The following is a 24,348-nucleotide window of genomic DNA, read 5'->3' as shown; positions in this document are numbered from 1 at the left end:
TATACCTAAATGTGTCAATGTATTTGTACATGGGTGTCCAGGTGAATCACTCCCCGAGCTTTACCACCGACTCACAGTTGGACCGCGAGGTGAAGGACGCGCTGCTGTACGACACTCTGGTCCTCATCAACCTGGGCGCCTGCGACCGACGCAAGATCACCAAAGAGGAGAGACGCAAGGTGAAGGACAGGCTGCAGCAAAACCGCTCCAGAGAGGCCAGGTGGGGCAAACACGAGGGAAAGTTTTTCAAAGGTCACACGCTCCTGGAGGCTTCCCGACGCGTGCCGGAGTTACTGTCTGCGTTTTTTACCACCAGGTCGGAGGAGCTGCGTCAGTGCCAGGCAGCCACGGTGGAGCAGATGGAGAGGTACGAGGCCAGACACCAGGGAGGCTTCAAGAGGATCTATCCTAGAGAGGGAGGAGAGAAATATGACAAGTACTTCAAACACAGCAGCTCACTCTTCCAGGAGACTGCGGCGTCCAAGGCCAGAGAGGAGTGTGCCAGGTACCTGCAGCACACTGTCAACACAGCAAGTGTAGAAATAGTGTCATAGTCTTAACAAAACAGATAAGCAGTGTTATTTAAAAAAAAAAAAAAAGGGAAAAGAGCCTTTCAATCCCTGAAGAGACATTTTAAATTGTTAAATTTGTGCATGCTGTAAATGTAGGCACTTAAATAATGATCATCTTTATTTATATGGAATAACAATGTTATATATTATAAGACAAAAATTATTTAAAAATCCATCAACATGAGAAATATTTAAAAAAGCAACAATAAAAAGAGATATAATAAGACAAATAATAAAGATAAGATAAAATTACAAAGATTACAATATTCTTAAACATGGCTATACTGAAGCTGCATGAGTTCATGAAAATAACCCATCAACTTTATTTAGTCTTTCAGTGTTAAAATGATTACTTGATTAATTTTGTTCATAAAATGCTAAACATAATCCTAATTAATATTATTTAATCAGGAAAATAAATTTGTGGTAATTATGAAATGTAGATATAAAAATCTGTTTATCTTTTTATTTATTTATTTGGTTTTATTTTATATTTCGTCTGCATTTTAACTTTTTGTAAAGTGACCTTGATGTTTAGAAAGAAGTTTACGAATAAAATGTATTATTATTATTATTATTTACACAATGTGTCAAAAAATGGACGCTTCTTCTCCAATGTGAGAAATAACTTTTTTACCATAGTACGTGGAATATTTTATGGGGTAAAGGGCTTTTAAATAGTTTGACAGATAAGACATAAAATATGTTGTAAGCTGTTAGAGATATGTTGTGATAAAATGTTGTTAAACTATTAATGAAATAACTTAAAGGCACATTTCACACATTGCAACATGCAGCAGCTCACGAGCACCGAGTATGAACTGTGTAAAATGCTGCATATACATATGGATTGAGATGTTGCAGGGAAGCGCGATACGTAATTTGAAGTATTTTAATTAATTTATTTTTCAGGAAAAAGTATGCCAACATTTAAAAATGGCTGAAAGAAAGTAACATAAAGGCAGAAGAGGACATTCACACTGAGCCTGTAGGTGATTTAACTCATATGTCTGTGACCTGATTAGCAGATGTATTAAATGATTATTATTAAAACATAACTTAATAATGTGTTATCGTGCACTATTATCTTGGCCACTTTGCACACAGTCAGGGAATTCATTTCCACTGCGACACTGATGATCTACATCTGTAATTCTCAGGATATTAAATTAGAGGCTTGAAAGAAACTGTATGTGACAGAATCTCCTGCCTCTGATAAAACCGAGCTGCTTTTTTTAAACAGCTGGTTCCACCTGTTTCCACCCAGTTAGAAATGCTCTTTTCTGTCCATGTTCTACATTTTTGTTTCATCCTGTTTTGTTTTTGTTTTTTTAACTTGGTTCTGCATTGCTTTTTAATGGCTTTTAGAATATATTTGCATTTAGAAATGGTATCATAAAGGTTTTGTAGATTAAAGTGCCCATCAGCATATACAGTATATACAGTACATAAAATAAAATCCAATTGTATATTATCAAAGTAGTGACTTTCCTACATTTCTTCACCACTGCATAATTTGTCCTGTGATGAAGTGGATAAAAAATGACATAAAATCAGCTACTTAAAGATAAGCGGAAGTATATTCACCTTGTGGATTTATGTTTTTAGACAACAGCTGCAGGAGCTGCGTCTGAAGCAGGAGCAAAAGGAGAGGGACCAGAAGGGAGGCCGGAGGAGAGACTTGCAGGGGGAGACAGCAGGGGAGAGAGCGAAACCGCGACGAGCCTCGACACAGCCCCCCACTTCAAGCTGTGACCCTCAGCCGGTGATACTGTCTTATAGTGTTGTCGTTAAAGATGCAGGTTCCACAGGAAGCCACCAGGGGGAGCCACACGGTCTCCCCCGCTGATGAATGGCTCATATTCTGGCTGACCCCGTAGAGTCAATGTACACAGACCCGGTTTAAATTAGCTACAAGAACATTCCTGCTGATAATTTTTAATGTATGTCTCTATTTTCAAATTAAAATATCCTTTACTGTCAAGACAGGCAAAACAAACATTGTTATTGAGGTTATTTGGTGACAGTAACTGCCGATGTATACTGCTGTCTGTGTATACAGCGAGGCAATAAAAAAGCAAATTGAACCAAATGTCTCCCTGTTTCTCCGCAGCCTCCTCTGTCTAAAATGTTGGAGGACGTGGAGGCTGTGGAAGTCGGAGCAGAGGACCAGGAGGAGGAGGAGGAGGAGGAACGGGAGGACGTGGAGGAGCAGGAGCGGATCAGCTCTATGCTCCAGAGAAAGAAGCTGCTGCAGGACCTGGGGGTTGTGGACCAGATCCACCAGCTGCTGCAGGGCCGGACAGAAGGAGGGGGGGTCCTGCAGGACGCCTGCAGCCACCAACAGAGCAAGCAGGGGCATCTGAGGTACCAGCAGATGAAGGTAAGACCAGACAGAATGTAAAATCAGTTCTCACTGTAGAATGATAAATAATTATCCACTGTACTTTTATACTTTTACTGTTTCAGCTGGATTCATTGACGCAGTTCTCTCAGAGAACAAAGCAGCAGCAGCAGCAGATCTCACGGCAGGTACCTGATCAGGGACACAGGAAGACGCCGCTCCAGTCAAAATAATCCACTGTCTAGTGAACAAAAATTAATCAGCATCACTTCAATCCTGCATGATGACTTTAACTGAATAATATTTTTCATGTTTGTTTTGTATAAAAATTTCACACCATTTTTTTTTAAAATTCTGTCAATTGACTGACAGTCTATTTTATATATTTTATATATTTATATATCTGTATTTTAGAGGCTATTATCACATGACAAACCTGTCCCAGCAAATTCTCTCATAAGTGACGCCTGAACCAGAAACATGTCTCAAAAAAAAAATCACACAGTTAATTTATTACCAAAGTAGATTCATTTTGTTTTGAACATCTAACCATTAAGATAGAGAAAAGCAATCGTCTGTTTCTAATGTAAGTGAATATAGTTTATTTATTTATATTGTGTCAGAATTATGTTTTCCTAACAGGTTAAATTTGCCCTTAATTTGGTGATTTTTGGCATAAAGTCAAAATTATATCCGTATTTATTATAAATAATAATAATAAAAAAAACTCCCAGATTCAGCAGCTGATATAAATGGCCAAAAAAAAAATAATAATAATTCAAATGTATAAACAGATTGAGTGATAGTTTGAAGTGCTGGATAATCATTATGAAACAGAATTAAAGGCATCGTTTCATGGCTGTGTTTCAGCAGCAGCTCCACTCCCACACCACTCAGCAGCGTTTGCTCAGGTCCACCGTCGACCAGAGGAGCCTGATGGAGTCCGGCTGCCTGCAGCATGAGCCCGAGAGCCACAACAGAGCGGCGGAAATCCGCAGCACGGTCAGCTCTCAGCGGATGCCCTGGCCAGGTAAACACATCTCCACACGGTGGAAGACGGGATCTGACTTCAACACCGCAACATTTGGTTCCTCAGTTACTATTAACATAGGCATTTCTCCAAACTGCACAAATAAACTCTTAAATTTCCTTTTTTGTTGTATTTTTTCATATTTCACTACTGTGTTCAACTATAAACTTAAAGTAAATCTATAGGAAACATATAAATGCATTTTTATCACCAGAACTGTGGGAAAAATATCACCCAGTGATTATATAAAATATTGAAATAGTTATTTAATATGTCCCCGATCACCCGCAACAAAAATAATTATTCTTTCCACTTAATTTAGGCAAAATCATTAGTTATTATTGCACTGTTAAATTGAAATGGCCAGAGAGAGTTATTAAATTCACTATTAAAAACAGCAGAAACCACAATGGTCCTCAGCAGAGTGATAATTTCATTACTTCTCTGTGTTTTTCAGTTAGCAGCTCTCTGGCTGCCAGGCAGGACAGCAGGAGCAGCTCCCACAGCGACGCCCGGCCCCGTCCCAGCGTCCCGGCCATAAACCACGTCCCCAGAGGAGGCCTGCGCTGCGCCTACATGTCCCACGACCCCACGGCTCTGCAGAGCCTGCTCGTCATCTCCTCCCGGGCCCCGCTGGTCAGGAGGCCTGGCTTCTCTCACGACGTCCGCAAGCCGTCCCGTCAGGGCCCCCAGTACAGTAAAGGGCAGTGAGGAAAACCGGCTCCCGAGAGGCCCTCGGACTGAAGCTGCTCCACATGTAAAAAAAAAAAAAAAGACTTCACACAAACAGCAGCAGCAGCAGCAGCAGGGGAGGAGGACTGGAGGTAGAGTGGCCCTTAAACGGTGACAATACAGAAACACGCTGTGCCTATGAACGCCTCACACAGACAGATTCTTACATCTGCACACCTGCAGTTTACACTGCTCGCCACTAAAAGACTTCCAGCGCCGCAGAAACAACGTGATAACATTTTAACTTTTTCTACAGACTGTACGAGACTCTCTGCTCAGATAAATGTCTAATTGTCTCTAACTCACCTCAGCTAGAGTGCCAAAGTAAAAGCAGACAGGCCCGAACTAACATGTGGGATTCAAGTCTGCACGTTTCCTCTAAGAAAGAATTAATTTAATAAACTCACTGATGATTTGATTACAATATTAAAGAGTTATTTATTGACTTTAAATTCACTTTAACCTGAGGGACATTAAAAATACAAACCTGCCGCTTCTTAACTCAACAAAAATAATTTGTGCGGTATTTAAAAAAACTTGATTTGCACTGATGATCAATAAAATATATTTTAGCTGATTTACTTTCATCTTATTTATTGAATTTTCCTGATTCTGTGCAAGAAAAGAAAAAACAAACAAACAACAACTTATGAAACTATTATTACCTTTTTCTCCCCCAGATCATTTTGAATGAGTGAGTCTGTGGTTTCATCTGGACGTTTTTCATTCTAACTTCAGAGGCCATAAAGTTTTACAGCGTCTCTGCATCCGCTGTCTTTGTTCAGCTCGTTGGCTGAAAGACAAAATAAAACAAAACAAAACGATGATAATGAAACGAGAGTAAGGGGTGAATTCTGTGGGCCACTGTGATTAGTTTACTGCTGATACCAGTGGAAATAACTGGACAACATAAGAAAAATGTGAGGAAATTATTTATTTTTTAATTATTTTATACGCAAGTTAGATTTTGTGACAGAGAAAGAAATTAGACAAAATAATAATAAACACGGTTAAACCCAAACTGATCAAATGATTTGTTATTAAAAAGCACAGGCCCACAGATAATTTAATTAATAATAATCTTTAAATGAACGACTGATTATTTAGGAAAATGAAACATGGACTGAATGGAGGAGGCGCCCATGTCGCTTCTTCTATTAAAACTCGTTTTCTAATTTTTAAAATGTATTTTTCATCGGACAATTACGAAATGTTTTTTTTTCTTTCTTTTTTCTTTTTCTTTAAGTTTGAGATTCTTGGGAAACACACATACAAAGCGGAGCGGGAACGTTTTGTGTTTCAAGAATTTATGGTTTTATTGCGTCTATAAATGTCGGAAATCCTCTCTGTCGTCGGAAAAAACACCAGCAAGCCAACTGAAAGGATCATCTTTAGTCGATCCAAAACGGAAATAAGACAAAGGAAACGATGAGAAGAAGAAGAAGTACGTTTTCAAGCCATTCGTTTAGCCCAAATTAGAGGAATTTGATCCTGATAGAAAAGTTTTCTGTGTCCTTAAAAGCCCCCTGAGGACCACAGGCAGCCTGCTTCCATCTTTGGCCAAATTGATTTAGTGACTGAAGGAATTTCCCCACTTTGAGAATTCATAATGATCTTCAGTGGAAAACCCTTTACGCCTGGAAAACCAGATTATTTATATATATATATTTATCTTGATTTAAAAAAATCGCCTTAATCAGTCACGTTAAGGTTTTTTTATATTATTTTAGTGGGAGTTTCGAGAAAGGCGTGACGCTGGTTTATTATTCTAGAAAGTTGAAGCCAAAATAATCTGTATTAACAGCAGTAAATAACTGGATCAAAAAGAGGAAGAAACTATCAGCCTTTTTCTTTTTTCTATCTTTTTTTTATGGCTGGAACAGAACCAAATGCGCTTCCTCCTGCGTAAACTCCATCTCACCAAATGCTCTTACATTTCCACATCCTCACACTTTCCTTTCACCCAGACTCCAATTTAAACATTTCAGACGTAACAAAAAAGAAAAAGAAAAAAATAAAGATGGCGATGAGGAAGCGCGTCTAAAGCACAAAAACGGCTGCTGTTTATGAAAATTTACAACTTTGCCGTCGAAGTTTACGACTCGCCCGGCTCCGGGATTGGTCGCTGGCGGTCATGTGGACAGCAGGAATGGGAACTTATTTCCCATGAGGTTATATTGCAGCTGCTGTTTTTTCCACCGCTCATTCACTTAACTGTAGTAACGCAGCCTTTTTTTTTCTTGCCTCGTTGTTTATGCAATACGCGTGTGGGGAGTTTGTTACAGGAAGCCTGGCCGCTGCGGCTTTTATGTGCGTGCGTAATTTCTCCAAAAGTGGCGAGGCTGGAGCCCTGTGCGCGACGCCTCGTTCGCCGTGTGCGCCATGTTAATGTGGCCGCACTTATGTGGCTGCGTGTTGGTGAAAATGAGGGATGACAACACTCCTGGATGGAGGGATTACTTCCATGAAGTCACTTAAACAAAGTGGGAAATTTGGGAGGGTACGAGGCTGACAGGAAGCGAGAGGAGCTTCTCCGGAGTGGCACCCACACCGGGAATGATGGATTATCAACAAAGGTAAGGGCACCATGTTTCTAATATGCCAAGCGATTAACTCAACACAAGTGCGCCGCCGCCGCCGCTGCTGCTCCTGCTGCACTGTTGTGTTTGAATTGTCAGTATAGACCCTTTGTTTATGTAACTGGAAAAGGGAAGATCTGTCTCTAAGAAATGGCAATTATCCAGCCTAAAGCATCCTGCGTTTTTTTTCTTCTTCTTCTTCTTTGTGTGTTACTTAAACCAGTTGCTGCTCGCTCGGTTTAATCCCCGAGATGCTTAAGTAGCGACTTCAAAGCGGAACATAGACCCGCAGATTTAACCTAAAACCGAGTGAAAATGTCTCAGTGTTGAGGCCTGTGGGAGGATGTTGTCTGATCAGGAGGCTACAGGCCAGACAGGCTTGACTTTGATGACGAGGATGGTAATGATGCTGCAGGCCCGTGCTAACGCCTGGGCATGTTTATCTTCAAAATAAACTGCACCTACCGGCATTGACTCCACTGACACGTTTTATTCGATTAAATCCTATTTAATTTGTTTTATTTTAGCGTTGTTATTCTTAAAATCACACCAGAACCTGTGTATGTTGATTAAGCGCGGCGCCGTCGCCTTTTCGCCTCCGCTTTTCCCTCCACGTCTCACAATTTCAGGCAAATATTTACTCTGATATTCGCCTTTTCTGATTTCGCGAGAATCGTGGGGTCAGTGTTCACCGCATTGCATTGTTTCTCTCGTCTATTTTCTATTTCTGTCGCCTCTGCAGCGTTTTTTTTTCTTTTCTTTCTGTACCTCGTTTGATTCTGCAGTTTTATGGGGCCATAATCTAATAAAGACACGAAAACACGGGATTTCCTAGATGCTGTCATCTGGCTGGAGGGACTGCGGCCTGGTTGGAAGACGTTACTTGACGATTGAGGTTTAAACTGTTGAATCAAAATGTTTAATCAACAAATAATAAAAAGGGAATAAAAAATAATACGGGGTATCACAGAATTATTTTTATTTTGCTGAGCCTATTCTGCTAATATTTCACATTTTGTCCTCAATTTATTCAAACGCACGAGCCTATTTGAGATCCACGTTAATTAAAAAAAATAATAATAATAATAATGTCAATGTTTTAATGGATTTATTTTTATTTAATATAACTTGTTTGAGTCAAAGTCTAATTAATCGACCGAGAAGGACCACAAATAGAAATTCTGAAATTAATTAATCAAGAAATTCCACCATTTTTTACACGAAAGTCCTTATTATATTACTGTCTTTATGGTGCTGTGACTGTAAAACAATGAAAGAAAAACACTGAAGTGATACTTGTAACAGTAGCATTAATTGAGCTATTTAATTATCACCACATCCATATATTATAAGTCGAATAAATCAGTATCCAGGTGGAAAGATGGCACCGGGCTAACTTCATCTTTACCTGTGCACGTACCTTTTTCTGCTTTGGCGTTTTTTGAAATTGTGGAGTTATTGTCCACTTGATCACGGTGTGCTAAAGTGATGATGGGGATGGTGATGATGGTGATGATGATGAGCTGTGTCCTCCCAGCCTCTCTCTCTGTGCGCGTCTTCGTGGACTTTCGGTCAGAGGTGTTGATGAATCAGGAATCAGGATGAGCTCACACCTTTGGAGAGTGAAATATTTGCATTATTGACGCAGTGTTTCTGCATCCACTTGGATTTCTAGCAGCTGCATTGAGAGCAGAGTGTTTTTGCTCGTGTGTTTATTGGATACAGTACGTTATTTGATAAGGGGGAGGTATAGGAAGACACAGCGAGGGTGATGCTCAGCAGTAATTTGTGCCCTAATAGGAAAGTGTTTGGCGTTTCGTTGGCTTTTTTTTTTTTTTTTTTTTTTTTGCAATCCGCGTGTTTCATTTCATTTGCATGCGGTGAAATCACTTCATATACAGGTCATATATGTGGAGTGTTTGTTTTTCAAGTGTTGTGTGCGTCGCGGCGTCCGTGTGAGTGTGTGAATGAGCGTGCGTAAAGACCGACAGGCTCGAGCGCTTCGTTTCGATTCACCGGGGACTCCTGCGCGCAACAAGAGCCCCCCATGGGTGCAATAGTGCAAGCGCAGACGGCGGTGATTGGCCAGAGGTTGATCAGATGGTACACTTCCCCTCTGTATTCAGTGGCACCTCACAACCCCCCCTTTCAGCAAAAACCAAATCTCCGATAAAGTAATGGCAAAACCACTTGGACTATAAAAGACAACAAATCATATTCCTCCGGAGTATATACACCCCGTTGTCCACCCAATGAGTTCCTATTTTGTTAACTCAACTTTTCCCGTGTCTCTGCCGGGAGGACAGGACTCTCTCCTGGGTCAGATACCGCTATATTCCTCGGGATATACCGATCCGTTAAGACACTACTCCAACGCGGCCACATATGGAGCGGCCAACATGCAGGAGAAGGTTTACCCGGCGTCCTACTACCAGCAAACGGGCGCGGCGGCCGCGGCCATCTACGGCCGGGCCGGCGGCGGAGGGGCGCCCTGCGACTACAACCCGGTCGGGACTTTCTACAAGGACGCGGACGGCTCGTGCGCTTTCACGAGCCGCGAGGACCAGCCGCTGTTCGTCAGTCAGGAGCATCAGCAGCGCAAGGCGGAGTGCCCCGAGCAAGCTGTCAGCATGAGCAGCAGCATCGACGACAAGTCCTCCACTCTGATCTACCCCTGGATGCAGAGGATGAACGCCTGCTCCGCCGGTGAGTGCAAAAGTACACGATTAAGATTGTTGTTGTTGTTGTTGTCATGCTGCCCGGAGGTGCGTGGAGTGAGCCCCGCGCACGGGCAACACAGGCTACACCTGTCAGCCGCGGAGAGCCTCGAACAGTTGATCAACTTAACGGTAAAACCCAAATAATTAGGCGATTACGGAGTTTGCCATTATTGCGCACGGAGCTCTTCACTTCGTGCGCCTTCGGGGGCTTTGGCTACTACATCATCATCACATACATATACGCGCGCACGCCAGCAGCGCACGCACGGGCTGGGCCTGCATCACCCGGGCTCCAACTTAAACCTCTCAGCTCGTATTACATGGCGGATTTTGTTACATTTTCGGGTACTCCAAATACCTCAGAAACGCACCGAGCGGAGATTAAAATAAAATTTCACAACCGCTGCGCATCCCTGATGTTTGTACGTATAGATGCTAAATAGTGATAGAACACCCTACAGTGAGCTGCAGTGACATTAGTGTCGGTTTTTAAATGTAAAGTCACTATAAGGATCGTCTTTGATACAGCTGCAGGGTTAACTTTGGGAAATATTATGGAATATGTATTTTAAAAAGAATTGTAAGTTTATTTGTTGCCACCTGGAGATACGTGCGTACCTTTAGGGAGGCTGTTAAAAGTAATTTTATAAGATAAATGTTGAATATATATCTAAATATAATGGCACAGTTAAAGATTTGCTACTTCACGAACACGGAAAGCTAGATGTGTCTGCTAAAAACAACGAATTACCACTATATTGTATCTTTTCAGATACACCCCTTCAGATTTTGAGTGCAGTTTCAGGTAGAGTTTTCTCCTCCACTTTAGAAATTCACCGAAGACAAACATCCAATTATTAACTGATTAATTTTCTCTCTTTTTTTAATATATATATATATATTTTTTTTTAAATTGCAGGGCCATTTGGCAGCAGTGGCCGCAGGGGCCGACAGACCTACACCCGCTACCAGACTCTGGAGCTGGAGAAGGAGTTCCACTTTAACCGCTACCTGACCAGGAGGCGCCGGATAGAGATCTCACACGCCCTGTGCCTGACGGAGAGACAGATCAAAATCTGGTTTCAGAACCGCAGGATGAAGTGGAAAAAGGAGAACAAACTCCTCAATCCCTCAAAGACACCCGAAGACGAGGAGCAAGCTGAGAAGAAGAGCTAAAAAAAAAAAAAAAAAAAAAAAGGACACTGAAACAAAGGCATGTGTGCGTGTGTGTGTTGAAGTGCACACCCCTAAAATAAAACCATGTATTATTTCTTTGTAGATATAAAAGTGCTGCAAACCACATGTTAGAGACGTGTGGAGTGACTTAATTTCAGTTTCTGCACGGTGACAGTGTCCGCATTAGGTTAAAACCAGGTCCTCCTCTGTTTGTCCTTGTGCTCGTGTCTTTATTTAGGGGACTATGCAAAAAAATATATATATGTTAAAAAACAAAACAAACAAAAAAAAAAAATCCAACAAAATGTACATAATAATTATTTGTGTTTAGTTCCGGACAAACGATGTTACCTCATTATCGTAGAGTTTTATTTTTCCATCTTTTAAACTTAAAGGAAAAAAAAAGAAAGAAAAAAAAGATTTGTCCTTCACTGTACATCTTGTGGTGTAGTTTTGCCCTGTGATAGTCTATTGTTGTTTACAGCTGTGCCATCGACATGTTCAATTTGTACAGAAAAATGTTACATGTTATTTATTGTTGTGTGTTCAATGCACATCTGGATATTGTGTGCAATATTTTGTTTAGGAAACTGTACATAGAAATAAAGGCTTTTTGATGTATATATTGGAAAATCTGGTGGCGTCATTCCTGCGCAAAGAGAAGACATTATTATTAGTATTTTTGTTTTTTTATTATTATTATTGTCATTGTCGGTGTCCGAGGTGCTTCCGAAGCCACAATAAAACTACACGTCCACATAAAACTCGTGCAAAGATTCAAATAATTTGCAGTTTGACACGCTGTCGTTTTAAAGTGACAGCGGCGCGGCTGATAAGGCTCTGTTATGTGTTACCTGAGCCTTTTGTGGCCTGTATTATCAGCGCGTTACATAAATGATGGATGGCGCTCCGCGGCCTGACAGGCGCGTCTCGGCGGAGCGCTACCGCCGCTGTCCGGAAGATGGCGCCCTCTGCCTGCGCGGCTCTCGGGGGCGCAGCGGGGAGGCACCATTGACTGGAGCCTAACGACCATTATTTCGTCATCATTTGTAACCATGGAGCATGAATTACCTCTTGAAGTCATCAGTGAGGATTTACGACTGGTCAACAAAGGCACGTGATTCCCGAACGCTCTCCCATATTTGGCCGCATACCTGGCAAAGTACAGTAGGGCTTCATTGCTTATAATTCATGATTGCATCCATAAATCGTGCAAGCACACAGGATTATAGCGACAAAGATCTACAAATCGAGGCTTTAAAAATCCAAGCAAATGAGCTCTTACTTTGTAAACTCGTTCTCAGGGCGCTATCCAAATGGCTCCGACTATCAGTTACTAAATTATGGGACTAACGGCGCTGTGAGCGGTTCCTTCAGAGACCCTGGCACCATGCACTCCGGGTCTTTCGGCTACAACTACAATGGCATGGACCTAACCGTGAACCGCACCAACACCGGCAGCCACTTCGGTGCCGTGAGGGAGGATGCCCGGGGATTCGGGCCGGACGCCCGGTACAGACAGACGCCCAACTGCTCGCTCGCATCCCCAGATCCGGTTCCGCCGTCGTGCGCCACGGCCAGCCGGGATCCGCTGGAACTAAAAAGCCCCTCTCCTCCCTCTGACCGGAGCGCGACCTCGGGCAGCAACACTCTCAACAAAAGCAACAGCGCTCATTTCACGGAGATAGAGGACGCCACCGTCGCTTCTGAGAGCGAGGAGGGCGCGCACAGCAGCGGCGGCTCCAACGCGGCACCGCGGGCGCAGCAGCAGCAGCAGCAGCAGCAGCACCAGGAACCCAACGCCACCTCCTCCACTCCCACATCAAATGATTGCCAATCGCCACAAATATTCCCCTGGATGCGGAAACTGCACATAAGCCATGGTATATATTTATATATATTTACACATCTAATAATATTCCGTTTTGAAGGCTGTCACGCTGGCGGTGTGTCATAAATCTGTCAAGTGTTGCATGAGTGAGCAGGCTGGTGTGGATGACTGGAAAAGGGCAATATTTGTAAAGTCTTTATGGGGCTGTTTGCTGTCGGTGGGGTCCGGGTTAACTGCTGCTGGAGCCTGAGAGAGAGAGAGGGGATGCTTTGTGAGATTTAAAACGTGGGCTAAAACACGCGGTCTGGCTGGTGGCGAGGGCTCTTGGTAAAAGAAAGAGATCATAATAACCGTTGTTGTTGCTGTTGTTGATGTTGTTGTTGTTGTGTCGTGTTGGTTGCATGCTTCCTCCCCGCATCAGCTCATTCCACGCTGTTGACTTTTCTCTGCCCATTACGCGCCACGGCGAAGCCAGAACAATTTAATGTTAAACCAAAGCCCGTAGAAAGTCAAATTCCTCCCCCTCCTCTGTTGCCCGGCGCAGTTGCTAATTGTCTGGATTTTCTGTAAAATTGTAGATATGACTGGACCAGATGGGAAAAGGGCCCGAACTGCGTACACCCGCTACCAGACGCTAGAGCTGGAGAAAGAGTTTCACTTCAATAGGTACCTAACCAGACGGCGGAGGATAGAGATAGCCCACGCCCTGTGTCTTTCCGAAAGACAGATCAAAATCTGGTTTCAGAACCGCAGGATGAAGTGGAAGAAGGACAATAAACTGAAAAGCATGAGTCTTGTAACAGGAGGGAGCGCCTTCCACAACTGAATAACGCTTCGTTCTTTTCTTGGAAGGAGGGATATCAAAAATAATAATACGTTTAAAAATGAAAAAATAAAAAAAGAAATTCATGAGTACTGTAAAGCTATTGAAAGCGCAGCACCTTCCAGCATGCTATTGTGATAGAAAAAGAAGTATCCTGTGGTCTTACAATGCTATTTTTTTGTTTACTGTTGTTGTACGATGATAGCTTAGATGTTCTACTTGGGGGTAAAAATTAAGGTGTAAATATATCAACTGGGGGTATTTGTCCTTTTTGCTCTCTCTTGTCTTCTCTTCTCTTCTCTCTCTTGAAGGTGTTTCAACTTGAGCTCTTTATTGTAACTTCTTGACGGTCTAACAGGAGTAAAATTCATTGTACAGATCAGACAAAAAACAGAAAACTACACAAAAAAAAAAAAAAAAAAAGTTTCCAAACCATATGCTGCTCTTCATTGAATGTAATGTATTCCGGGGGCCATGCGAAGCGCTTTAGTGTAACTTTTAACTGCTATTTTTGATGGTTAACTTGTGGCCAACATCCATAAAACTTTCAAAAAGCCAATGTGTAGCTCTAGGATATTTTGTGCATCTATTATTATTATAATTATTATTATTGTTTAGGACTAATTATGAGCAATGCAAATGTATTCAACCTGTCAATGTGATAAATTTTTAGTGCAAAGGAGTTATTCTGTGGATAGGCAGTGATGTGAGCTTTTTTCGCCAATAAGCTTTTTGTATTTGTGAGTGAACTCATAGCGCTTGAAAATAAAGTTTCTCTCATTTGCTTTGAACGTGTCTCGTGCTGTATTATCAATGAGGACAAACGCAGTTAAAAGGCACGTCGTGGCTATAGTGGATTTTTACGCACGGAGTTGGCGCTGCGCAATAAGTTTCGGCTCTACTTTCGCGTGTAATTTAAAAGACATCAGATTTTTAGGGCAGCTACTTTTCCCTTTTTTTACCCCCCTCTTTTTATCACAGACCAGAGTGAAAGAGAAGACTTTTTTAAAAAACTTACCTCGTCTCGATGCGAGTTTGCCATGTGCAGACTTAAAGGAAAAAAAAAAAACAACAACAAAATATTTCCCCCCTGGAGAAAAAAAAAAAAAAAAAGAGTGGCTTTGGCTTTACAGGTATATAGTCAAGGCTGAAGTTGGTAAAAATCCCCTCTTACCAAAGATTGTATAGGCCTATATTACTTACAGACTGTGAAAAGTCACGTGAGGTCCATAAAGTTGGTTTTATGGTTTTGGGGAGTAGACAATGTACTATATAATTCACAACCTTGAATGAAAGTGACGGCTTAACTGCATGGATGGGACTGCAGAAGGCTGGACAGGGGAAGGAAGCAGTGTCCAGTCATATTTAGTTGCTTTAAACTGCTGGAAAACTTGGTACAATTGCCCCTTATTTGTTATTTTTATTTTTCACACGGCCCACGGCAGCCTGAATGCTGCTTTTAATTCATTTAATTCAAAATTTTGTTTCCTAAAAGGCTCCATTTTGAGGTAAAAATAACCATAATAATCAGCACCAGTTATTTATATTTTACTAAAATTATTATTTCAGCTCAGAATGTGACAATATATTGACAATTTCTTCTATGTATTTTTTTATTTTTTGTTATATTCCCAACACAAACTGATTTAAAGGAACAAAAATAAACCCTTTGAGGCTAATAAGAGCTTTTGTGGAGCTGCCACAAAACGAACTTGAGCGAGGTCCTGGGAATGATTTATCCCGATCTGTCAAGTCACCCAGCGGCCAAAGGTGAAGTCCCGGACACCTCCGAGCTGGACACTGATTGCACGAAAAGAAATCCCAGCATAGTGCATTGTCCAAATTAAATTATTTAAAAAAATATAATAGATATATATTACATTATCTGCTGGGGACTAATATATTTTAACGTCTTTTCAAACTCAGTCTAGATTTTAAAAAAAAAAAAAAAAAAAGAAAGAAAGAAAGAAAAAGGGAAAAGTTAAAAACATTGGTGGGCTATATGCGTCCCAGACATTTTCCACATATTCATAACTATTAAGTGGCAATTTAACCAGCGTAATGAGTATTGCATATTGATAGGGGTAATCTGTACCCGGATCTCATGCATAATTCATGGCGGCGGGGATCATCGCTGGGTCAGTAGACGGTGGAGGCTGCAGCCCCACATGCGTCAGGAGGAAGCGCGCTGCTGCCAGTGCCAGACTTTGCACCGTCACCACACGCTCAAGTGTGCAAAGAAAAATGAAGAAGATGAGAGATAGATGCAGCTTTATTCCTCTCATATTTTAGGCTAAATGGCTCCAAACAAGCTGCGTAAATCTGAATTTTATTCCTCTTTTGTTTCCCCTGCTTTGCCACAAGCCTGTTTTTATGGCTTGAAATGGGACTTGGGGAAACACAAGAGCAGAGATGAAGCATAGCAATAATCATTTTAAGCGCATATAATTTAAATATTTAAACATTTTTCCCCCAAATTTAAATATTAAAATCTTATATCAAGGTCAATATTCACAAGAAAACTGTTTATTTGGTATTTAAATAGCAGATTTATAATAATACACAACCACAACACACACTCACAAATCTCTCACGTGGAATTAAATGCGGACTTCTTAAATTTAATAATGAATTAACACCGTTATTTATTTATTTATTTACTTATTTGTTGGAGAAGCAGGTTTGTGTTGTCACGGATGATGAACACTTGGCGGGGTTGTGTGTTTGAGCTGTTTGTGATGCAGCTGCACCGCCAGCAGAGGGCGCCTCAGACCGGCCCCCGATGATGATGGATGAGTTTCTTTTGTAGGTTACAGTGCAGACTTGTTTATTAGTCTCTTTAGGGTTGAGCAGAGCGGGTTCAGACTGAGCTGCTGTTTCCGCTCACTTTATTTGGAACACAAGTGGAGGAGGGGAAACATGTCTGAACTCTGTCTCAGATCAGCCAATTGAAATTTAAACTTTTTTTTTCACGTGGACGTTGACTTATTAATAGAATTTGTTCAAAAACACTCAAGTGAAACTTATTTCATGACCCTTTGCAGGAGCCGTGACCTTTCCTCTCATGTTCAAGTTAAACTGAAGGAAACCACGAATTCAAAGACAGTGAACGTGCTTGATATTTCTCGGTCGTAGACTTTTGAATACAGAACTTGTACTTTTGATTAATTGTTCTTCATTTTCTTTTTGTGGTACAAGCATGTTTACTTAGTGAGTAAAGGATCTAATTAGAGGTATGATCATAATAATAATAACGATCAAATAACTGGGTCCTTTTCTATAGTAGGAAACATAATTGCTGTGAGGTTGCTTTGTTTTCTGCTCCGACGCGTTGCATGGACGCGCTTCGTAAATGGTCAGGAACGTTAACTAATGCGAAAGTTTTGGATTTGCCAGGTAAGATTTGAGGATAAAATCCATTAAACTTGAAAATCAAATCTATTTTAACTGTAGATTTCGTGATTAACAGCCTTTAATAATGACTTATTAACATTTATACCCGCAGACTTGATTAAGGAACTGCAGAGCTGATGTATTACACCCTTTACGAAGCTTAATTTAACATTTATAACCACACAATTATGATTAACCCCTTTATCAGCTCTATATTAATATTTACCAGTGCAGAATTGCTGTGCACCCTTCATCGATAACTGCAGATCTTTGTATTAAAAGCCTTTATTGGTAACTTACTCACGCTTACAACTCGTGACCTGTTGTGTTATTATTAATTTATTTGCATTCATAACCACGGATGTGATGATTAAACCCTTTACTACAGCGTTATTAATAGTTATAGCAGGAGATGTGATGTATTAAACCCTTTTTTTAACGCATTTTTATTTCTATAATTGGAGCTTTTGTGATTAACACCTTTTATTAATGACCTTTTTTGCATTAACAGCTGCAGATTTGATGTATTAAACCGTCTATTTATGCTTTACCAACATCCAGAACCACGGATTCTCTTGTTAAACGCCTTTATCTGTGACTTAATTGATGCGTCGGAGACCTCATTGATAATTAATTAGCACGTGCGGCTGTAGATTTGCGCGGTAATCTTATTTATTGCTGCATTATTAACGTTTGCCTTCGCGTACGTGATTAATAATCTCTTCTGTTGATGGTTTGTCGACGTTTATATCCACAGATCCGATGGCTTGTTAGAAAGTGAGCTGACGAATGGATCACCAACATTTATAAGTGCATTAATACCAAATAAAAGGCGATAAACACATGTTCTCATTAAAGGCCCATAACCGATCACAGTGACGCGTTAGCCACTAATAAAGTCGCCCTATGGAGGGGGTCTTATTAGAGGTTGAATATCTCCAGCGCGCCGCTTGTTTGGACCCTGTTAATGAGCCGGTTTTAATTGTTGCAGAGGCGGACCACCTGTCATCTATGTACACCCTGTAGATCCGAATTTGTGTAAACATAGCAGCCGCCACAAGTTCGCTTCTTGGGGAGTACGTAGGTGGCGACACTTCACATGGAGGAGAAGAAAAGAAGTCAAGCGCTCACTTAAAAACACTTTCCTAAACTGTCATTCTCTCTTGCAGAGCTGCAGGCCTTCAGCAGAGAGTCTGGCTGCTGTTGTTTTTTTCTGCCTCCCACACCCACACCCACACCCCCACCTCCCCCTCTTTTTTTTTTTTTTTAGCACCACATTGTTGGAGAATATGACATCTGGGAAAGTTGCAGGACGAGGCCTTCAATGTGGGCATTGTTCGGCACCCGTCATTTATCACGTCCCTCTTTTCACCGCCACTGTCCCGAGCCGAGGAGGAGTTTTAGTTTGTTGGAGGAGTTGTGGCGGCGGTGGAGGGGAACGTGAGGAGGACAAACGGCTCCAACAGACCGGACGGACTGGAAGGAGGATCTGTCCCGGTGAGGACATGGCCGCGCCGTGCAGAGGGTAAGACAGGTTTTTTATAATCATAGAGAAAATCTGTGGGAATAAGTTTTACATTTTACATAAATGCTTGATAATGCACATTAGTGTAAGGAGATTTCATTATATTCAAGTGTAAACTTATATTTTTTTTCTTTATTGTGTGTTTATTGTTTCTAAGTATGTATAGGTCAGTCATTTTTGGTTTATTTATTTTGCGTGTTGCCTGTAGTCGTCTGCGGGAAATCAGCTTTTCTGTGTCTGAATTAAGTCAGGGCGATAAATCCTGCTCCTCTGTGGACACGTGGTCCCTGCAGCTAATTGACAAGAGAGGTTGCAGTGCGCTGCATTTGTCAGCAGGCCTGAATGGAAGGTGGTGGTGGTGGGGGTGAGCGAGGGTGAGGAGGAGGAGGAGGGGTGGGTATGTCCATCAAAGACCAGACGGGCAGCCTGAAGAGAGACTGGAGCGATGGGATGTAAAGTGCAGCTCAGGGATGTCGTCATACGTGAAGGATATCTGCACGGAGATCGAACCTGTATTTATTTTTATACTGTATGCCTTTATGCAGTGCTCTGACTTATCAGGTCATCCACACACACACATACACATGCACACACACAGCCCCAGCCTCGTATATCACGGGACGGTTTGTTTGTTTCTTTAAACAGAGCACTTATTGCTGATTCTCTTTGTATTTTTATGGCAACATTTTACAGGCTATCAACAAGATTTACAGGCCGCGCGCACCCAGTTAGCAACATGCTAGCGGCTTATAGGTGCTCTCCTCTAGCACTGCACTCAAGTGCTTAAGATTCTCGGATCTTCAGCGACGTATTATCCAACTTTGAATCCTCCGGTAATAGAGGAGGACAAATTAGTGGAAATTTCCAGAGCTTTAAGCCACGTGGAGTTAGCGCACCAGCCCTTCGGCTAAGGCCTTAAGAGAACTACTTACGGTAGCTTCTCCAGCATTGTGCATTTCAGATATTAAACATGAAGCCAGCTTCATTTCACTTAATTTCATGACTTTGCAGATTAATAACACAAGGTATACACATCAAACTACGTGTACTTATGGGTCAAAATAAGGAGGAAAGATGAAACTTAATGCGTTCACGAGAGGAAATTCAGATTTAAGCTCAGGCCTAAAGTGCTTGGGTGGGCGTTATTCTAAAAAGGGGGCGTTCGGCTCGATGGGAGTTCTATACGCTCCGACTCTGAATGCAGGACCTTTTAACTTAACTTGAGTGAAAGGTCTTCCACACATGCATCTCCTGTAAGAGTTGCGGCGAACAAATTATTCGAAAAACAGAAATAAAACTGCAGCGTCCACTGATAAAAAAAAAAGCACCACTTACTGGAAACTTGCAGAGCTTTTAGCCCTTTTAGGATTTTATGGGCTCCGTGGAGTCGGCTCACCTGTCCCTCCGCTGAGGCTTTTAGAGGACGATCACTGCTTACTAGATTTCCAGCAGCTCCAATTAGGCAACACCTTTGCAGATGAGTGACACGGGGCATTTACCAAACGGATGTCTGCAAGGAGAAGATGAAACTTAGCGGATCCATGAGAGCAAAGCTTTTGGTGTTACTCTAAAATTTGCAACTTTTACTTTTTCACTCTGAATGCAGGATCTTTGGATTTATTTATTTATCTATTTATTTTAAACTTGAATAAAAGATCTTCCTCACACGCTTTCTGCAAACTTAAATAAAACTGCAGCCTCCAGCCCTCACCTGTCCTTCGCCGGGGGGCTCAGAGTAGGTCTCCAGCTGCACCAATGAAGGCTGCAGATTTGTTGCATTTTGGTGCAGCTTTTACATGAGCTCGCCATTTTTGAGGCCGCCATTTTTTTTTTTTTTTCTCTGGTGGCATGCATCAGGGATCAAAGGTTCCCATTTGCATTAATTAACGCCACTTAGTTAAATATTACCTCAAAGAGCCAATCAAAGCGATCAGCCAAAACGTGAAGACGAGAGATCAAAGCACCGCCAATCGATCCACTTCAGAGGTCTGATTTCTTTTCTTTTTTTTTTTAAAGGAAAGAAAGAAAGAAAATCTTGGACAGTATCAACTTTTTAATGGACGCTGCTGATCACTCATTTGAATGAAAAAAAAAAAAATCCAATTTCACAAAAGAGACGTAATGCATTTATGTGAGTCTGTGGAAACCCACACTAAATACTGACAGCTTTCTCTGCCCGGGAAATTTATGGCATCTCTGGCATCGCTCCTAAACGGGATGTTTGAATTTATTGCCCCAGGGCTGGACGCGTTCCCAGGATTGTTTAAACAAAAATAGAGATGTGTTTTATGATTTCTGGGCAAGAAGAAGGCTTCAGAGTAAAAATAAAAAATGAGACGCTTTTGGCTCGTTTTTAATGGAGCCAAAGACCTTCCCCCTCAACGGGCTATCTTTCTTATCTAAATCCACTTAAAATGGACTTCGGAGCCAAAAATATTTAATTTATACCCTTCTCCTGACACACCTTAATATTTTTAGATTTTCATTCGGCTGTAATTGCCGCAAAGACGTACAGGAAGCCAAATCTCCACCATGGCCGTGCGTAAAAGCGCCATTCTTATACAGTATTTATAAAAGGGCTATTTCCATATATGAAACCGAGCTTGCATGATCAGCAGGAAGGGTTTCTGCTTTTTTTTTTTTTTCTTCTTCAACACACACACACACATGCACACACACCCACACACACACGCTGACATAGTGGGCAGAAATGCTTTGCAGGGCGGTGTGAGCTGCAGAAACACTGTCCACTCCGCATCACATCAAGAGGAGAGCCGTCTTCTCTCTCTCCCTCCGAGGGCACCGCTTTCCTCCTTTCTCCCAATCTCTAATCTCACAGGCTTTTTTTTTTTTCCCCCCGAAAAGGTGAGAGGAGCCGGCGTGTTTGTTTCCGCGAGGATTGTTTCTGCGCGGAATGAATGTGGGTTGTGAAGGTAAGGCGGCCGAGCTGTTGTGCTGCAGACTGGGTTATGTGTCTTTATGATTTACGAGCCTGACTCCAGCCGCGGTTCAACCAGAGTTCATAAAGCTGCATGCCTCCAGACTCGTTCCCTCTCCCTCTCTCTCTCTCTCTTCCTCCGTGTCTTAAAATTGCTGCTTCACAATTTTCTCCTGGTTAATTTCGGGGTGAAATTGAATTTAACCGGGATGGTTTTTTTTTTGTTTCAGCTCTGTTACGGCCGCAGAGCACAGTGCATATTTTTTTGTATTATTTCGCTCTTGATGGATGAGTTTTTCAGTAGATTGTGAGACGGCGTTTAATTTTTTCTTCCCCCCACTCGAAAACGTTAAAGACAGGTCTATCCATTAACCGAACAACGGCTCTTATTTATTAACAGGCCTCGTGGAATTTCAGGAAACGCCCCTGGAAACACAACAAAATAAATTCCTATTAAAATAATTCCAGGCTCTGGTTTTATTTTATCCGTGTTTACATCTGTTCAGTGGGATTATTCTTGTCCCCACTTCCGAACCAAACGAATGAAATAGCCTCGTTTTATAACGTGCACCAAATTAAAGAGAAATTCTCTGGCGATTTTAATGATTATCCTCCATTCGTGGTGCTTTTTTATCCTCCAAACCCCTTCATTTTGTGTTGCCTCTCCGCTCTGGAGAGCCTTGCTATTCATGTCAACATACTATTGAGTTGATAAGATGGATCATTTAGTCTCCTCCCTGATTCTGTCTCAGGCCATGAAGCCCTCGGCTCTCTGGAAACCTGCCATGTGACATTTGGCTGCCAGCGCTCCGCCAGAAGGTCAGAAGGGGCCCCGGTGCACATTTAATGGAAACGCAGATGCACAACATCCACCAACACCACCACCACCACCACCACCACCACCACCACTACCAGGACTTCTTCAGCGAGTCTCTGGATGGTGTCGGTGGGTTTGGGTGCGCTCATCAAGCACCGGCGCACCAGCAGCAGCAGCAGCAGCAGCAAGCTGGGACGTTAGCGCGCACGTTTCCCAGGAGGTCAAAGCAGCAAAGTCCCAAGTTTACAATGAGCAAAAAGATTTTTCCCTGGATGAAAGAGTCCAGACACTCAAATCAGAAACCCGGCAGGAGAACTGCAGGTCTGTATGACACGTAAAAAATGGACAAAAACAGCTCGCAAAGGTCGCTCTTTTCCCATTTATCCTCCCTTTTACAGAGCGAATCCACTTTATATTTCCTCCCTCTCGCGTCCAAAATGTCAATTAGGTGTTAATAAAGACGCACTTAGGCATGTGAGGAGGCCTTTGTTTAGACTTAAGGCTCACATTCATTTTAGGAGAAGAAAAATATCACGATTCATCACATTTAGTAAAGTTTCACAAAAAAAAAAAAAAAAAAAAAGCCCATCGAAATAAGAGAAACCACTGGGTTAAAAATCTGACATTAACATCTTGGAAAATTTAATAAATTAAAAGGCATTAAAATAAAGAATTTAACGTTTTGCTAATTTATGACAGAACCACAATTGAGACTAAAACCAGAGTAATTACCTTAAAAGAGTAAAATAATCAACCCTTTTACACCGCCGGCCCACATGCACTTCAAATCCCTCATTACCCTCTAATTAACCAGCACACAGCCTCGTGTTGTCTTAATGATGTTGTTGTTCCTGTTTTTTTAATCACTTCTTCCCACGTTGTTGCTAATTTATGCCTTAATTTATCCTATATTTCTGTGTAGTTTAACGAATTTATTTGCAGGTGTATGTGCTGCTATTTTACTATTATTTTTTTGTTCATTTGGAGTAAAATAACATGAAGTTAGTCCGTTTATGAGACAGAAACTTGGCAGCAAATGAGCTGCGGGCTCAGAGGAAACAATCACAGACGTATTGATGAACGTCTTGAATTCACAGAGATGTAAACGAATCCTCTTCTTTCGTTTTCAAATCTCATGTTTCCTGCACGCTTGCCTCCGCAGACTGCGCCGTCAACGAGAAGTGCTCGAGCGCGACCCCGGCTTCCAAGCGGACGCGCACCGCGTACACGAGCGCGCAACTGGTGGAGCTGGAGAAGGAGTTTCACTTCAGCCGCTACCTGTGCAGGTCGCGCCGGGTGGAGATGGCCGGCCTGCTCAACCTCCACGAGAGGCAGATCAAGATCTGGTTCCAGAACCGGAGGATGAAGCAGAAGAAGGATGAAAGAATGCACGGCCTCTCATCCACCACCACCACCACCACTACTACAACCTCCTCATGCTCGCCCTCCTCCTCCCCCTCCGCCCCGGGCAGCCCCACTCTGTCGAGTCTGGGTTATGTCCATCTGGGCGGTGATTACCAGCCGGCCTCCCCTCCGCAGCCCGCGTACAGCGCTGCAGAATACGCAAAATATCCAACTGCGGGCTTCAGGCACGGCCCGCATGCTCAGTACGACACCTCGCACACACCAAACCCTAGAGGAAGTGACCTGAACGGGTCGTATTTCTCCCAGAGCTGCTCTCCTCAGGACAGAATCATGCAAGCTCCAAAACTGACTCATCTGTAGCTGAAGATGTTGCCAAAAGAAGAAGCACATTACTGATCTCAGTGCATGTATTATTTATTTATTGGACTAATTTATCCAAGTCTCGAAATTAATTTGCACATTTATTTATATCTACGAATATTTTTTTTAAAAAATTTATTTAT

The 24,348-nt window shown here is 42.0% G+C and overlaps 4 protein-coding genes and 1 long non-coding RNA gene across 10 annotated transcripts in view; 4 read left to right on the top strand and 1 right to left on the bottom strand.

Annotated features, from left to right (window-relative positions):
* The window catches only part of ttll6 (tubulin tyrosine ligase-like family, member 6), a 14,780-nt gene extending 9,686 nt beyond the window's left edge, over positions 1-5,094 (top strand). For both annotated transcript variants that reach the window (XM_047608689.1, XM_047608690.1), the window contains 7 exons: positions 42-220; positions 317-505; positions 2,181-2,337; positions 2,686-2,955; positions 3,042-3,104; positions 3,787-3,946; positions 4,404-5,094. In XM_047608689.1, the coding sequence (XP_047464645.1) occupies positions 42-220; positions 317-505; positions 2,181-2,337; positions 2,686-2,955; positions 3,042-3,104; positions 3,787-3,946; positions 4,404-4,657 (1,272 nt within the window). In that variant the 3' untranslated portion in view covers positions 4,658-5,094. The remainder of the gene's footprint in view (positions 1-41; positions 221-316; positions 506-2,180; positions 2,338-2,685; positions 2,956-3,041; positions 3,105-3,786; positions 3,947-4,403) is intronic.
* Positions 4,559-21,579, bottom strand: LOC125022234. 2 transcript variants are annotated; one of them, XR_007114425.1, is made up of 4 exons: positions 20,122-21,579; positions 8,678-8,870; positions 5,344-5,471; positions 4,559-4,692 (listed from the first exon to the last, which is right to left on the bottom strand). It is a non-coding gene; the product is annotated as an uncharacterized LOC125022234 (long non-coding RNA). The 2 variants fall into 2 exon arrangements; XR_007114426.1 differs by lacking the exon at positions 20,122-21,579 and adding an exon at positions 14,826-16,903.
* hoxb6b (homeobox B6b) lies at positions 6,832-11,776 on the top strand. Of its 3 annotated transcripts, XM_047608697.1 has the most exons (4): positions 6,832-7,254; positions 9,564-9,963; positions 10,750-10,782; positions 10,897-11,776. In XM_047608697.1, the coding sequence occupies exons 2-4, from the start codon at positions 9,657-9,659 to the stop codon at positions 11,151-11,153; spliced, it is 597 nt and encodes a 198-aa protein (XP_047464653.1). In that variant the 5' UTR covers positions 6,832-7,254; positions 9,564-9,656; the 3' UTR covers positions 11,154-11,776. The 3 variants fall into 3 exon arrangements, with proteins under 3 accessions (XP_047464653.1, XP_047464651.1, XP_047464652.1); XM_047608695.1 differs by lacking the exon at positions 6,832-7,254 and having other exon boundaries at positions 9,195-9,963; XM_047608696.1 differs by lacking the exons at positions 6,832-7,254; positions 10,750-10,782 and having other exon boundaries at positions 9,206-9,963.
* On the top strand, positions 12,160-14,598 carry hoxb5b (homeobox B5b). The gene is made up of 2 exons (XM_047608692.1): positions 12,160-13,036; positions 13,563-14,598. The coding sequence occupies exons 1-2, from the start codon at positions 12,427-12,429 to the stop codon at positions 13,808-13,810; spliced, it is 858 nt and encodes a 285-aa protein (XP_047464648.1). The 5' UTR covers positions 12,160-12,426; the 3' UTR covers positions 13,811-14,598.
* On the top strand, positions 18,280-24,348 carry LOC125022232 (homeobox protein Hox-D3-like). 2 transcript variants are annotated; one of them, XM_047608693.1, is made up of 4 exons: positions 18,281-18,725; positions 21,591-21,658; positions 22,416-22,801; positions 23,643-24,348. In XM_047608693.1, exons 3-4 carry the CDS (start codon positions 22,510-22,512, stop codon positions 24,203-24,205), a joined length of 855 nt encoding a protein of 284 aa, XP_047464649.1. In that variant the 5' UTR covers positions 18,281-18,725; positions 21,591-21,658; positions 22,416-22,509; the 3' UTR covers positions 24,206-24,348. The 2 variants fall into 2 exon arrangements, with proteins under 2 accessions (XP_047464650.1, XP_047464649.1); XM_047608694.1 differs by lacking the exon at positions 21,591-21,658 and having other exon boundaries at positions 18,280-18,725.

Source organism: Mugil cephalus, chromosome 16 (assembly GCF_022458985.1).
Source record: "Mugil cephalus isolate CIBA_MC_2020 chromosome 16, CIBA_Mcephalus_1.1, whole genome shotgun sequence".
Taxonomy (NCBI): Eukaryota; Metazoa; Chordata; class Actinopteri; order Mugiliformes; family Mugilidae; genus Mugil; species Mugil cephalus.
Note: the sequence above shows the minus strand (reverse complement) of the source record. Positions and strands in the feature narration are given on the sequence as shown.

Coding starts and splice junctions, on each gene's coding strand:
- hoxb5b (XM_047608692.1), top strand. CDS start 12,427: ATGAGCTCTTACTTTGTAAACTCGTTCTCAGGGCGCTATCCAAATGGC. Junction 13,037..13,562: donor GAAACTGCACATAAGCCATG/GTATATATTTAT, acceptor GTAAAATTGTAG/ATATGACTGGACCAGATGGG.
- hoxb6b (XM_047608695.1), top strand. CDS start 9,510: ATGAGTTCCTATTTTGTTAACTCAACTTTTCCCGTGTCTCTGCCGGGA. Junction 9,964..10,749: donor GATGAACGCCTGCTCCGCCG/GTGAGTGCAAAA, acceptor GTATCTTTTCAG/ATACACCCCTTCAGATTTTG. Junction 10,783..10,896: donor GATTTTGAGTGCAGTTTCAG/GTAGAGTTTTCT, acceptor TTTAAATTGCAG/GGCCATTTGGCAGCAGTGGC.
- LOC125022232 (XM_047608694.1), top strand. CDS start 22,510: ATGGAAACGCAGATGCACAACATCCACCAACACCACCACCACCACCAC. Junction 22,802..23,642: donor ACCCGGCAGGAGAACTGCAG/GTCTGTATGACA, acceptor TTGCCTCCGCAG/ACTGCGCCGTCAACGAGAAG.